The 15,902-nt window shown below is 38.7% G+C and overlaps 1 protein-coding gene across 8 annotated transcripts in view; it reads right to left on the bottom strand.

The window, feature by feature from the left end:
- The window catches only part of NELL2 (neural EGFL like 2), a 342,904-nt gene that overhangs the window by 282,893 nt on the left and 44,109 nt on the right, over positions 1-15,902 (bottom strand). For 3 of the 8 annotated variants that reach the window (XM_072972950.1, XM_072972947.1, XM_072972949.1), the window contains 2 exons: positions 5,787-5,872; positions 5,208-5,336 (listed from right to left, as the gene is read on the bottom strand). In XM_072972950.1, the coding sequence (XP_072829051.1) occupies positions 5,208-5,336; positions 5,787-5,841 (184 nt within the window). In that variant the 5' untranslated portion in view covers positions 5,842-5,872. The other 5 variants (XM_072972948.1, XM_072972952.1, XM_072972945.1 and 2 more) reach the window with 5 other exon arrangements.

The following is a 15,902-nucleotide window of genomic DNA, read 5'->3' as shown; positions in this document are numbered from 1 at the left end:
AATTCAGCTAAGTTTTCTGCCACTGTATAACAAGGGTCCCCTTTCCTCTAGTTTCCAATAGCACACTCCTGATTTCTATTGGAACCCTCGCTAGCATTGCCATTAATGTCCACATTCCTACAAATAGTCAGTTTGTGACAATTTAGGTATTCTCTAAGATAATTTGAATTTTCTCCACCATGCTTTTCCATCTTTTTCTGAGTCCTCACAAGTAGAATCATCAACATTCATACTTCTACTAACATTCTATTCAGGACATTCTAGCCTTTTTCTATCATGAACCTCAAAATTCTTCTAGCTTATGCCATTGCCCAATTTCAAAGCCCCTTCTACATTTTTAGGCATTCCTTACAGGAGTCTCCTAGTTCCATGTAACAAAATCTGTATTAGTTTCCTATTGCTGCTATAACAAATCACTGCAAACTTAGTGACTTAACAACACAAATTTATTATCTCATGTTTCTGGAGATCAGAAGTCCAAACTGAATATCACTAGGCTAAAATCAAGGTGTCAGCTCTGCTGTGTTCCTTCTGGACACAGTAAGCAAAAATCTGTTTTACTTCTCCAAATCCTGGAGACTGCCCACAGTCCTTTGCTCGTGGTCCATTTTTAACCTTCCAAGCCAGCAATGGCAGATCTAGTCATTCTCTCTTCGCATCACCCTGACACTGACTCTCCTACCTCCCTCTTCCAGATTTAAAGGACCTTTGTGAGTACATGATGCCTACCTAGATGATCCAAGATAGGTTCCTTATCTTAAGGTCAGCTGACTTGCAACTTTAATTCCTCCTCGACATGTAACTTAACATACTCTCAGCTTCCTAGGATTAGGACGTGAACATCTTTGAAGGACTTTTATTCTACCCGCCACAATAGATCTGATAAAATGATAAATGTTCAGCTCTTCTGTGTAAACATGGTCTACCGTGTAACCTGATCCATGCTTTCTTCATGTGTTTCATTGCCTGCCATAACGCTCATATTTCCACTATGCTGGATGTCTTCCATTTTGCTCAAAGGCACCGTGCTCATTCCAGGCCCAAGACCTTTTTCTCATGCCATTTCTTTTGCTGGTGTCACTCTTCCTTTCTAAATCCTCACACCTCCTCTTCTCCAGACTACTCTTATTTACCCTTCAGCTATCCACTTAAATGACCCTTCACCAAAGACAATTTCACTGATCCTGTGACTCCCTAAACAAGAATATAGATTCTCAACGCACCCTTAGTTCTTCATATCATTTATCTTAATAGTGATTACATTATTATCCATGGAATTGTTTAATGACGATTTTTCAGGCACTATGAAAGCAAAGTTCTAACTTCTTCAATTTGCTATTTGCCTAACACCTAGGAGAATAAACTGCACAAAAGAAATTCTTTATAACAACATTAATTTTATAATCAAGGGTACTGAGGCTCATGGAAATTAAGTAACTTCACCACAGTCACACAACTAATGAAATTCCACTTGGGTCTATCTGGTCTCTAAGCCCATCTCTTAGTCATTGTGCTGTTCTATTCTAATGGAGCATCAATGACCATTGTCTGTAAGTCCTCAGTGACCATCATACTGAAGACAAACACTCACTGCCACCTAATATCCCTTAATGCAGTTTCCTCTGTCTTGTTGAGTCAATGTCCCACCACCAAATGCCCAATTGCATTCCTGTTTTCAAATACTGGAATAAGGGTAGACTTGTGAAGATTTTTTCCCCTTTCAAATCTTAAAGTTCTTCAAAAAACAATTACTAAATTTATTTTCAAAGTACCAACTCAGAAAGAAAATATGCTTTGATTTTATCTACTTCTCTTATGGGGATAAATGACATTATAAAATCTGTGAATACTTTAGACAAAAGCTTATTAAGCCAACAGATGAAAGTATATACCTTCGGAGCCTGGCCAGAAAAAGTGTTAAAACCAAAGATCTAAAAATCCTGCTAACGGCTGCTAGAAAGTCCTAGAACAATGCTTCTGTGTACTCTCATTCTTGGGCTCTCATGTTCAAAGAGGAAAGAACATTATTGTGATCATCATCTTGAAGAATATCCCCTAGATTTTAAACCAAGTTGGTAGAATTCTGTTTTTAATTGCACTAGTCCTTAACATTTCAAAACTTTACAACCTTTCATAGGTTCCTTTTGATTGTCAGAATTCTGTCCTCTATTTTTTTAAAAACATAAGTATAGTTTTGTGGCTATCAGTCAGATTATAGCTAGAAATACTTGGAAGATCTTGATACAGATTCCAAACTGTTGCCTGGTCACTTTTTTCTCTTGAAAATTATTATAATTGGCATAGACCAAAAGTCACAAGTGTCAAGGGATAGTCTAATTTAGTATCTTATTACTTCAATTTCCAAAGAAGCTATAAACCAAATTTCAACAACAAAACAATTTCAGTGATATTCATGTATGATTAGGTATGACTTTGAAATATATTTCTATTTTTTATCATATATATTTAATAAATATTACATAATTATTACACAATAATTTACAAAAAAAATTTAGTTTCAAAAAGTACTGAATTGCAAGCATCTTAAAAACTACTAAAGAGAAAAATGAAGTAGCCAAAAGGAGAAGCAGCACTAAATGAGCAAAAATCACTGGGAAATTATATGTTGAGGTTTCTCTAATTTAAAGATAAGACACAAAAGAAGATAATTATATTACTGCAGGAGATATTTGATGGTTCAAAAATCCCTTCCATCTGTTTAGAACATATCTGACAGCACAAAGCAACTCATCGGATAGGTTTATATGAAATCAGAGAGCATCTCACAGGTTTTATAATGTGTTACTATTCCTGCTATGACATTTTACAGACTATACAAAATACCTGCAGCACCTTCAATTCACTATAAATCGAATCCATAAAATCTTCAGAGGCTGAAAGCTTTTGTCTCTCTAAAACCCATGGAATCCCAGGGAAGCAGTAGGAGTCAGAACTGACTTCTTAACAACAGTTTCCACATCCTAATAGCAAAGACCCTTACAAGGTAATGCAGATTAAGCAGGGTCAAAGGTCCACCTGTTGTCAATTTGATAATCTAAACCTTAGAATAAGAGACACCATTAGAGCATAATAAATACATCAGTATTATATGCCTACTGAGAACACAGCAGGCAGCAAATACTTGCTGGTTGATTGGCTATATGAAATACGGCTCATAATTTGGCAGGAAATAAAACTTTACATCCTTAAATCTCATAAACTATATTTGTTAGACATTTATTATGTCCCAAGATTGGGCTTGATACCAACAAGGAAACAACAACAATTTATCAATGTGCACTGATATGCAGTTACTATGGATAATTTATTTGCAACACAGTGCCTACCTTCAAGAACTAGCAATTTAAATAAAAATGAATACTAAACATTTCTTTTTAAAAAATTAACTGAGAAAAGATATTGTGCCTTGAGATTACTTCCTAGAAATTGTCTAATTGTCTAAACATTGGAACATAAAATGCACAGTCCTGAAGACTCCTATTTGTGACAGCTCAGACACTCTTCAGAAGAAGCCAAAAAGAACAGCAACACAATTTAAAGAAACTTTGGAAATTTTAAGGGCATTTCAATGCCATTTATCAGGAGCTTTAACTTCTGTAAAGCTTTCCAGTTACTCAAATTGTCAATCCTGAAATAATTCTGTTTCCAGGTCACAGGAATTGAAAAATCAGAGATTAAAAAAGAAGAAGAAAAAAAAAAATCCAGAAGCGTAACCCTAACGACACTTTTATTCCACTATGTGAATTTTGCGGACAGTCTAGCCTTATTTCCTTTATTAGATTTGGTCATTGTTTTTAAAGGATTCAATATCCAAGTCACACCCACCAACCCAACACACATACCCCTCCAAAAGAAAAAAAAAACCTTAAGTAAATAAAGTATTATCATAAATATTTGTCACAATAAAAACATTTAGTGGGCTCACAATAATTAAAATAGAAAATTGTGTTTAATTTATTGTAAGAGTAAATTTGTTTTAAATAAATGCAACACATGTCAATTTCCTCCTTTTCCAACTGTGAGCTTTGGTGTTACTGTCCATGGTGACACATACTGGCTATATCATGCAACAACACCATTACAGAAACTCAAGTTTTATTTTATGCCTATTTCTTGGTGGCAAATTTGCTGAAGTGGTTTTATTTTGCATATTCAACTCTTTAGTAATTATCAGTTGCACTTTTTTTTTTTAAGCCACAGCACCGAAATCACCAAAGAAAAATACGGGTGGGATGGGGAGAAGATGCTTTAGTCAGCCCATCAGAGATGTCAAACCAAAGCCCACTTCTCGTTTGCCTTCATCTGTGCTTCACCATATGTGAAACTAGTCTATGTGTGTTTAGCTACCTTTTAGAAGCTCATATCACAGCATCTTCCCACAAACCAAGCAATTTTCAAAAGCTTTGGTAAATCAAAGCTGAAGGCTTGATGCGTTCGAATTTGCTTCTGACTATAAAACATATTTAAATATAATTTAAAATGTAGACATTTGTGCATACTCAATGTCCACTGACTTCAAAACAAAGTTTTAAAATCCTAAGTACACGATTAATGGTGACACCAGGTATACTTTTGAATTAACACCTATTTTAAACACTTTCAAAATAATTTTTAAGAGAATATTATTTTCTTTCTCTTGTCATTGATAGAGAAGGAAGAATCATGATCTTTCAACGAGGAATCTTGTCTCAAAGATCGTGTTTGTGATATACAGCAGATAAAACTATTGAGAGATACTAATTTTCCCACAAAGCTACCCACATGAAGAAATTCTTCCCCAGTTGGGCACCATTGTATCTGAAACTTTCAGAGAGCAGCATCTTAACTAAGATTAAGCTACCCTATTTCCAACCTAAATCAATTTCACCCAAACGAGGCGTTTGTGTTATAATTCATTGTTCCCTAGACTCCAAAATCAACCATCTGCCACCGGAGTTTCTGTACAGTAATTAAGGGACTATCCATTAGAACTGGCAAGAGTACAAAGTAAGAAAGAAGAGGGGGCGGGTAGCAAGAGAAACCAAGCCACTTAAAAAGAGACAGGAGGTGTGTGTGACCCCTTCATATCTCAGCTCAGATATTGTCACGCATGAGGCAATACTGAAGTTAGGAGGAGCGGCGAGGCCAGCTCCTCCTGGGGTTATTCGAACTGAAATCACACTGGGGACTGAGCACGCTTCTCATACCTTGAAAGAGAAAGGCTTTCGTCCCATTATGCAGCCCCGGGACCTGGCGCACTCCGGTCGTGGACTCCCCAAGTTCTAACTCTGTTAAGACGTCAATCTGCAGGGAGGGGTCCACACCTAGCCCCCAAACTGGAAGGAGTGGGGGAGGGAGGAGGAAAGAAAGAAGAAGCTCCATCAAAATACAAGCCTCTTCCTCCAGGGCAGCAAAGAACGGCGTCTTAAGAGACAATATTGGAAACTGTCGACGAGAGGCGACTCCCTCCGCCGCCGAGAGTCTTACCTGAGATCAGCAGCCAAGCTTTAAATAGCGGAGCACCCAGTCCCATTTCCGTGACCTACTTTAAACCCCTCTCCGTGCAAAGTTCCCCTCCGCCCTCAGACCCCGGACTAGGGGTGTGACCCGCCCTGCGGTCTCCAAGACAAGCACAGAAAAAATCCAAATCCAAATCCGCGCCCTACTCCAGGCTTCCCACTCCAGACCTACTTCTGGTGGAGGAAAAGCGAGGCATCCCCAGGCAGCCGGGTCTGCCCCGAGGCGGGGGCCACCACTTCCCCCGCCCCAGCTCTAGGGCCACTCACCTGCTCCCAGACCGAAGATCAAACAGAATGTTCTCAGTAAGACCCGAGACTCCATGGTGTGGATCTGCTCAGTCCATCGTCTACCTCTTTAAAAATAAAAATAAAAATAAAAATCAAAGAGGTTCTTGGAATCAAGCGGGAAAACAGCGTTTGTCTCTCCTGCTGCCTCTGATTTACCGATTAGTAAGATTAGTACGATTTGGTTGCCTAAGAAGAAAAAGGGAGGACCCTGAGGCATGAGAAAGAACTTAGACCCACCAATGCGCACATCATTCCCACACGCAGAGCCCAGGCGGCGGGGCACGGGCTGGGAGGGGGCCCGGAGGGAGGGGTCGGACTCGCCGGGGGCTGCTCCGCCGGGGAATTAGCTCCGGAGCCGAATCAAAGCAGCCGAAGGCACGCACACCCGGAGGAAGAGCGCTTCCCCAAGGAAGCCGGGGCTGGGGCGGCCCCGCACCCGCCCGTCTTCCCCGCCGCCCGAACCTGTTGTAAAGGAAGAGACAATGGAGAGAGCGCCCGGAGACGCGCGGAGGAGAGAAGGCTCCTCGGAGAGGGAGGGGCGGGCCGAGAGGCGGGGAGAGGAGGGGAAGGGAGGGAGCCCGAGGGCGAGGCCCGGCGCCCCGCGTCCCTCTCCCGCACGGGCTCCTCGGTCTCCAAACCCCGTCCAGCGATCCCCGGAGCCGCTGCAGCCTCCGCCCTCCTCCTCCCTCTGGCTGACCCCGGCAACGCCAACCTCCTTTGGGATCCAAAGATCTTTTTTAAGGGTGCTAAGTTGATGGGCAGTCCTTGCCCTCACCCCTCGATTTAGGGCGCGTGTCTAGAAAGACAGACGGAGAGAGAGAAAGGACCACCCAAACGCAGAAGGCGAGGCTAAAAGGAGACGCTCTCGCCGCCCGCCTTTTAGGCAAAGAAGGGAAGCCCGGGTCCAACCGTGCAGCCCCGGGGACTGGAGAGGGGACTCCCTCTCGGGGATTTCCGGAGGAAAGCTACTGACTCAAGCTAGACTGCTGAGGTGGGGCTGGACGAAGTAGGGAGAAACTGGCGGAGATGGGCGACAAGCCTGGGAAGCCCCGGGAGCACTAGGGGAGAGGTTCCCTGACCGGGGCGGGGCGCTGGAGAGCTTCCCTCGCGCTGAGAGCGCAGGAGAGAACTTAGCCAGGAACTGCTGGACAGCTCCGGGACCTCGCGCGCCCCCTGCCAAACACAGCGCCCAGACCTGGCTCGGATTCTCCAGGACCAGCGCGCAGCAGGACCAGGGTAGCTGCCCAAAGGGAAAAGAAGAGGTAAATGGTGATTAGATAGATGATACATAGATCGATAGGTCGATAGATAGATAGGCAGGCAGACAGATAGGCAGATAGACAGGAAGAAAGATAGACATTAGATAGATAAGATAGATAAATAAATAGATAAATAGATATTAGATAGATAGATAGATAGATAGATAGATAGATAGATAGATAGATAGATAGATAGATAGGAAGGATAGATAAGGTAGATAAGATAGAAAAGAATAGATGTCACACATGGGGAATGGGGTCCAGGAGTGAAGAAATGACCAGAAGAAGACAAGGAAGCCTGGACAAGAGGGAAGAGCCACCCCACTGTTGGCCACACTCATGCAGGTGCTACCCACACTTCACCATACGGGTCGGGACTGTAAAGGAGGTCATCTGAGATCTAATTTTCAGCAGGCAAAAAAGCAGACTCAAGGTTAATGGTATATAATATTTTTCAATATAGACCTAAAATTTTGAGGTAAAATGTGAAACTCTCATTAAACTCTCATATTGAAAAAGTTTCAAAAGCGATCAAAGACCAGTTAATTGAGTTTCTTAACTTTCCATCAAAACAATAGATTCTGAAGTCTTCAAAAGGCTCCTAGGCAGCCAGTTACCAAAATACCTACCGGGCAGAGTCAGAGGTGGCAGCAGAGCAATATGTACTGTATTATACTATAATGGGATGAGGGGAACATGTTTAGTTCTGTCTTGGACTTTTTAAGAGAAAAAAAATCAGAATCTGGAAGATTTTTCCGAAGTTAATTTTAATTATCTCCTTATCAAGTTTTCCATTTGATTCTATTTGTAAATTTGTAAATTTTGAGAAATAGTCTGGTACTTATGTGTGATGAAGCATTGTTTTATGAAATGTCCTAAATTTGCAAAACTATACAAAATAAAATTAATATACTTGCCTTGAATTCATTCAAAGGAAATTATTCATTAGGAAATTAGATCCTTCTAGAGCAATACATCCAAAATAATGAATTGTAATAAGTATCTACAAAAGTTACATTAAAAATTGAAAGATATGAGAGGAAAAAATAAATATACATACACACACATATATTTACATGTAGACGTTCTCCTAACCTGCTTGTACCCAACCAAATCATAAAATCAGGAGTACTTCTCAACCTCTCTGACTCTCACCTATGACATGCTGAAAGCTGGTGGTTAGTAACCTTGTCACATGCACTTATGTTCCCTCCAAAACTAACTCCAGTTGAACCTGCTATGGTAATTATGTGACCTAATTAAATTCATGGAAACCATTAAAATATGAGTACAGAGAGAATTGTTTCTATAAAATTAAAATGCAAAGCTTTAGAAAAACCATACTAACTATGTCATCTTATTAGTTAAGGCAGGGGTTCTCAACCTGGGCAAGAGTTCTCAAGCTCAGAGCTACTGACATTTTAAGGTTGGGCAGTTCTTTGTTAGGATTGTCCTGTGCTTTGAAGGATGCTTAACAGCATCCCTGGTCTTTACTCATTAAATGCCAGTATTTTAAATATTCCATTTTATCTGTATGTCTTATAACTATATCATTCTGCATAGCTTTTTAAATTGCTGTTGTAGAGAATACAGTACACATACTCTATACTATCTACTCTAAAGTCTATATGTTACCACTTGAATTGTACTATAGAAAGCTTACCACCATATTGGTCCCTTTATCCTCACCTCTTTATGTTGTGTTTTGTCTTATATACTAAATCAAGATATCCTTTAGACAGTCTTAAAATTTTTGTTTGCAATTATTTTGATAGGCATAATAATACCCTCTCCCCCAACACACACACACACACACACACACACACACACACAGAACACAACTCTGCCCAGTGACATCTATTTTAGACTTCTGAACTACAGAACTGTAAGATAATAAATTTGTGCTGTTTTAATCCACCAAATTTGTGGTAATTTATTTCAGCATTCACAGAAAACTAATATAATAATAACCACATAGTTAAAGTTTAGTCAAAGTGGTAGACTCTAATGACCCTGAGAGAATCCCCTTCTATCACAGATACATCTCAAAGCTAAATACAGTGTTCAAGATTACTTTATTCATAGTTGAGCTTTAAATAAAAAAAGAAAGAAAGAAAACTCCCAGATGCTAGGGAAAAACAGAGAGCTGAGAATTGGCAGAGAAGGGAGTAGCTCATGTAATAAATGGGAGAGGGTAGGACACAGGATTTCAGACACACAGTACAGGCCTTAAGATAATGCAGTAAGATTTTAACATCTATGCAAGAACTGGAAACAATGAATTATGGCCAAAGCCAGAAGAGGTGATGATGTTACTGACCCCTCCAATAAAAATAGGGAGCTTTGAAGGACTATACTATATAAGACATGTAAATATAAATATTTATATGTGTATAAACTTTAGCACATGGGCCTATGAATTGACAAAAATGACTATCAGCTGCACAGAACCAAAGGTGGAAAACAAAGTCACCTATAATAAATGTCAGCTCTCAAGCCTTGCTGCTTGCAAGTACATGATCCACAATCACACTCCCCATTGGTGTAAGAAGTTCTGAAATCAGAAATTAGAATAAAACCCCTAGAGTCTTCTGAAAAGCAAACATAAAACTTCTGTTAAGGGAGCTTCCACAACTTCTGGTACATAAGAGGAAAAAATCTGATGAAGATAGGATCACAATGAAATAATAATAATAACAGTAACAGTAATACATTGCATTGAAATAAAATACCATGAAAAACAGTCAGGAGACACACGCACAGAACAAGAGAATTAGTATCTCATGAACTCAGAATGTCAGAAAAACATGTTCAAAAAGTATAAAAAATGTATTTTTAAGTTATTGGAGCTTTTTTAAGGAACAGGAAAAAGTAATAAAAGAACAGAGAAGTATGAGGAAAAATTAGGCATTTTTCAAAGGAAACCAAATAGAATTTCTAGAAATAAAAGTATATTTTTAAAAATATTTTTTAAACATTGGCTATAAAAAGCAGCAGATAGAGCTCAAAATTAATGAATAAAAAAATCTGGGAATGAGACCTGAGGATATTAACTGAGAATCTGGTAAGAATGATAAAAAATGGAAAACATGAACAGTGTTTTGATTAGGAGATCCAACACACATCTACTTAGTGATATAAAATCAGAAACTAGAGAGAATGGAAGTAGACAGTGTTACTGAAAATATTTAAACAAATAAGAGTGAAAAGAATTCAAAAACTAAAGCATGCATGAGAATTTAATCCTGGGTAGATGGAGTAAGCACATTCCATCCTCTTTCTCCCACTGAATGCTACCAAACCTGGACAGAATGCATGGAGTATTTGAGGGCTCTGAAAATTAAGTACCAGCAGGTAAACTGAGAAAGAAGACCAGAGTTTGAACTACCACCACAGTGGCAGTAAGTACTTCTAAGAAACAGACCATCACCCAAGTCACAGACTGCCTCTGGGTGGTACACACATGAAATAACACTACAAAGTCTTCGAAATCACACCAAAGAATGCTAGTCAAAACTCACAGTCTAAATACAGCAGGGCAAATTGCCTGCTTTAAAAAAAAAAAATTAACATTCTCCATAGAATTTAACAAAATTCAAAGTCTCATAATATTCAAATGTTCAGGGTATAATCTTAAATTATTTGGCATATGAAAAACCAGGGAGACTTCAACTTACATAAGAAAAATAAAATCAACAGAAACCAATGCCAAGATGACACAGGTATTGGAATTATCTGGAAAAAGACATTTTAAAAGCTATTACAAAAATGCTCCATAAAATAAGGGCAAACACTCTTAAAACAAATAGAAAGACAGAAGTCATCAGAGCCCCAGGCAAGGAGAAAGAGTTAAGTATCAAGAAAAGTATTTCAAAAGATAATGGCCAAAAACTTCCTGAATTTGGAAAAAGACATAAACTTACATATTGAAAGAGCTTAATGAATCTCAAATAGGATAAACACAAAAGAATCCATGACCAGCGATAAAATAATCAGACTGATGAAAACAATAGAAAAAGAAAGTTATCACAAAGAAAAAATTTGAAAGCAACCAGAGAAAAATAACACAAACATTTAAAGAAGAAATAACATCAACTATACATAAATCTTCCAGAAAACAGAAGAGAAGGGAACATTTCCCAACTCTTTTTATGAGACTAGTATTATTCATTCCAAAACCAAAGACAATACAAAAAAAAAAAGCAAACTAAAACAGATAAAAAAATACATCTTTTGAACATACATGTAAAACCCTCAACAAAATATTAGTAAATCAAATCTCACAATACATCAAAAAGAGTAACAAACTCTAATAAAGTAAGGTTCATCTCAAGAATGCAAGGTTGATTCAGTTTTTTAATCATCAATGTAATCCATGTTTGTAATCTAAAGAAGACAAATTACTTCATCATATCAATTGATGCAAGACAAGCATCTGACAAAATTCAACAACTATTGATTATAAAATAAACAACTCACTGCAAAGTAAAATTAGGAGGATTCCCAAAGCATCTATGAAAAAGCTACTAGAACTAGTGAGTTTAGCAATGTTACAAGGTCAACATACAGAAACTAATTTTGTTTCTATATGCTAGCAAAGAATAATTGGAAATATAAATAAAAAACAATACCAGTTATAACAGCATTAAAAAACACTAAATACTTATGGAGAAATCTAAATATAGACAAGATTTTACACTGAAGACTACAGAATATTGCCAAGTGAAATTACAGCAGACCTAAATGAATGAAAAGATTTACCATGCTCATTGATAAGATTTCATATTGTTAGGAATCAATTATACTCATATCTATCTACAGATTCAAGACAAGTCCAATCTCAGCAGGCTATTTGGTAGCAATTGACAAGCTGATGTAAAATTTACACGGAAAAAAAAGAAAGTAGAAAAGCCAAAAAGAATGAAAAAGCACAAAATTGGAGTATTTGCACTATCTGACTTCAACTTTGCAGGGCATTTGGTCCTGTCTAAAATGTCCATAAGACATTTGGTCCATAACAAAAGGTCCTGAATATTTGGTCCTTTCCAAAATGTTCGTAAGACACCTGATTCACACGAAAAGGTCCTGATACTTGCAGGACTATTCGGTCCATGCCAAGAAGTCTTTGATATTTGATCATATTCAGTCCTGTTCAAAACATCCACTGGAGACATTTGGTCCAAGCCAAAAGGTCCTTGGTATCTGATTTGTCCAAAACCATCTGGCATGAACCAAATATGCTCATGGATGTTTTGGATAGGACCAAATATCAAGAACCCTTTGGTGTAGACCAAATACCTTACTAACTTTTAAGAAAGGACTAAATGTCTGCTAACCGGCTTTAAGATTATACCATATATATATATGACTGAAACACGCTGTACACCAGATATTGACTATTGACACAACATTGTAAACTGACTATAATTCAACTAAAAAAGTTTTTAATTTAAAAAAAGAATAAAAAATAAAAAGAATCATTTGCAGAAAAAAGATTGTATTATAAAAGCTATAGTAATCAACACAGTGTGGTTCTGGAATGAAGGCAGACATATATATTAATGGAATAAAATAAAGAGTACAAGAATAGACTCATATATGCTTAATTGATTTTTTACAAAAGCATCTAGATATTTCAATGGATAAAGGATGATTTTTAAACAATGATGCTTGAACAACTGGACACCCATATGGAAGGGAAATAAGGAAGAGGAGAAGAAGGGAAGGGAGAGGAGGGGAAAGGGAAGGAGTAGATAAATAAATTGTCATAAATTCATGCAATGGAACACTATTCAGCAATGAAAAGGAATGAACCACTAATACATGCAACAATATGATTTTTCACATGTTGTTGACTGTTACAAAATGTGGGATGGAGATGCAGTGATCTCTGACTCATTTTCCCGTTTCCTTCACTTTATATTAACAATCATCAGAGTACCTCGGTTTCTATTCCAGGGCTCAAGGGTAGAGTGGCTCACACTTAATTTAACCAGCCACAGACTTGAACACTTTCCTTACCTCACATGTCACTTGACAGAGCCTAACACTTCAAGAATTTATTTGTGAGGTTTTGTAAAAGCAATAGGACCATAGAAAATAAGAGAATGATTCTGAAAGTAGAAGTCAATGACAAGGGGTCCAAAGAGATGAAAGGAGACTGATAACATTAAAACAGCAAAAAGGAAAAGTATAGGAGAAAAAAGATTAGAATCAAGAGGCAGTATCTCAAAACGAAAATGATTATGTGCAAGACTGAAAAAAGGAGGGTAAGAGGGAGAAGAGAATTTTTATAACAAAGGTGACTTTCCTTCCAAAGCACACTCTTACTCTCTTGCAACAGTAGAAGGTAAAAGAGATGCCTGTTTGGGACAGAGAAGGAGGTTAGGTTTCAGTCAACACTATATTCTCCACATACTTTGAACTCCTCACACAATTCAGTTGAAATGCTCTAAGGAAAATAAGGAAGTAGTGTTTCAAAGCCAGTTCTAGAGGCAACGTGACAAAAAGAAACCAGCTTGGACCTTGGTCAGCTCTGGGTCAAGGCCCCGTTCCATCTCTTCCCTGAGCCAAACGCAACCTGCCTGCACCTGTCATCAGGAGAGCATAATAATGAATGCCTGTCTATCCCAGGGCTGCGGAGGATCAAGTCCACTCTGAAAACTGCTGTGCAGTCTAGAAATGCTAGTTCTCCCTGCTGTTGTCACATTAAACTGCACCACACAGGGTTGGCCTGTTTCTGTCACTCCCCTTTGTGATTCAGTTACCATCATGCAAAATATTGGTAATTAAACTAAGTCCCTAGGAATGGCAAGGAAAAGAGAACTGGAAATGTGTTAATAGTCAACTAAATAGCACTGTTAGCTAGTGAGCCTTGCTGGTTGAAATATAAATTATGTGTGTGTGTGTGTGTGTGTGTGTGTGTGTGTGTGTGTGTGTGTGTGTGTGTGTGTGTGTGTGTGTGTGTGTGTGTGTGTGTGTGTGTGTGTGTATACACATATATATGCATATAATTTCTGAGGACAGGACTGACTTACTGGCTTATCAAATGTTACCAGTCTGCAAAAGCCATGAGTCATCAGTTTAAAAATGTATCCTACCATGCAGCCCTTATTTTTAACTGCCAATGGACAAACAGAGTGAGCACTGGCTGCTTTTGCCAACACACTGCAGTACTTTGTGTTCATGTGAATAGAATAAAGCATCCATGTGGGCCCAGCCGGTCTGCTGGCTTCTGGCCTTGCCTCGGGTTTTCTGTTAAAGGATAGGGCTTTGTCTAACATTAAGAGACAATGTAAACCTCCCCAGAAGGGCTAAGGGCCAGAATATTCTTAGTGATATCCAGAAGCCAGCTTTACTTACATCAGATTTCTCCCTTCATCCTGTAAACTTAACTCCAGAAATGGTAAATATAGAAGTCATTAAAAAATTCCATCTTCAAAGGAAGATTTTTATTTGATTCTACCTCTGCGATCATCAAAAATCATTCTTTTTCTAAGGCTATTTGTAGCCCACATCTTAAAGGTAATTTATTAAGTTCAGGCTTCAAGACATAATAATTCAAAATCTTTCCTGACTCATCACATAATTCTTTGTGATTAGTTGACATCAGAATCTTCTTTTTGATGAACATGTCATTACTAGATGCAAAACCCAAAGTGGGTTTCCCAAATGCATGGCTTGAGAACGAGGATAAGTTTATGTTAGTATCTTAAAAAGGCTGGCAGGGACCCAAGACTCAACATGAGCCTGGCCAAAGTGTCAATTCACACATATCATCAAATCCTCTAACAGGAAGAAATGCCTCAAGAATTCTGTCACCCTGCCAGAGCCAGCCTCTATCTCCAGCATTACTGTCTTGGCTAAAGACTGGAGCTGAGAAGGGAAACAGAAGGACAGAGCTGCTGAGTGAGCAGGTAAATAAATGTGTTAGTGGTACAGGGGTCTTCAGGTCGCCTTTATCCTTTCCCCGTGTGAGCTGACTCTCAACCTTTATAGACCCAAGAAAGGGGCTTGCAGGGAAGACTGGCCATCACTCACGGTCACTTAATAGGAAAGCTTGAAAAGTTCCCAGTTTGCAAACTAAGATGCAGACAAGAAAGTAATCTGTTCAAAGTCACACAACTAATTAATTCAGAGCTAGCACGTAAGCCTCATTCTCCTAATTTATTCTTTTACACAACAGATATTTGTGGAGGTCCAACTATGAGCACCATGCTCCGAGTCTCAGATCACCACTTTGGCCAAAGGGACCTTGGGAAGAGCAACAGATTAATCAAAAAATAAAACTGCTGCCTCTAGATCTTCCAAGAAAATCATGCACCACCCACGTGGACTTTCATGAACAGCTACATGAAACCCCACCTGCATCTCTCTGACCAAATCTCTCATTATCTATCTCATCCCATCGACTCTGCCCTCGTGCTTCTTGGGTGTTTCTCAAACTATCCAAAAATGCTCCTGCCCTGGGAACTCGCACATCCAATTTTCTCTGTCTGGAATGCTCTCACCCACACAGCTGCTTCACTTCTTTCAAACGTCACCTTCTCAGTGAGGTCACTCCCAAACGACCCCATTCAAAATTGCAAACCACTCCCATATACATACCCAACACTGTCTATCACCTTTCTTTGCTTAATTTTACTGATTTATATATTTATTGTAGCTTTGCCTATGTGTTCACTGTCTACTTCCACCACTCCCCCACTCCAGGATGTAACCTCCATTTTCCACAGGATTTTTTTCACTGCTTTATTCTTAATACCTACCACAGTGCCTGGCACATTGTAGGTGTCAGTAAATATTTGTTGAAGCCAAGAAAATGTAGATAAACACA

The sequence above is a fragment of the Vicugna pacos genome, chromosome 12, assembly GCF_048564905.1.
Source record: "Vicugna pacos chromosome 12, VicPac4, whole genome shotgun sequence".
Lineage (NCBI taxonomy): Eukaryota > Metazoa > Chordata > Mammalia > Artiodactyla > Camelidae > Vicugna > Vicugna pacos.
Note: the sequence above shows the minus strand (reverse complement) of the source record. Positions and strands in the feature narration are given on the sequence as shown.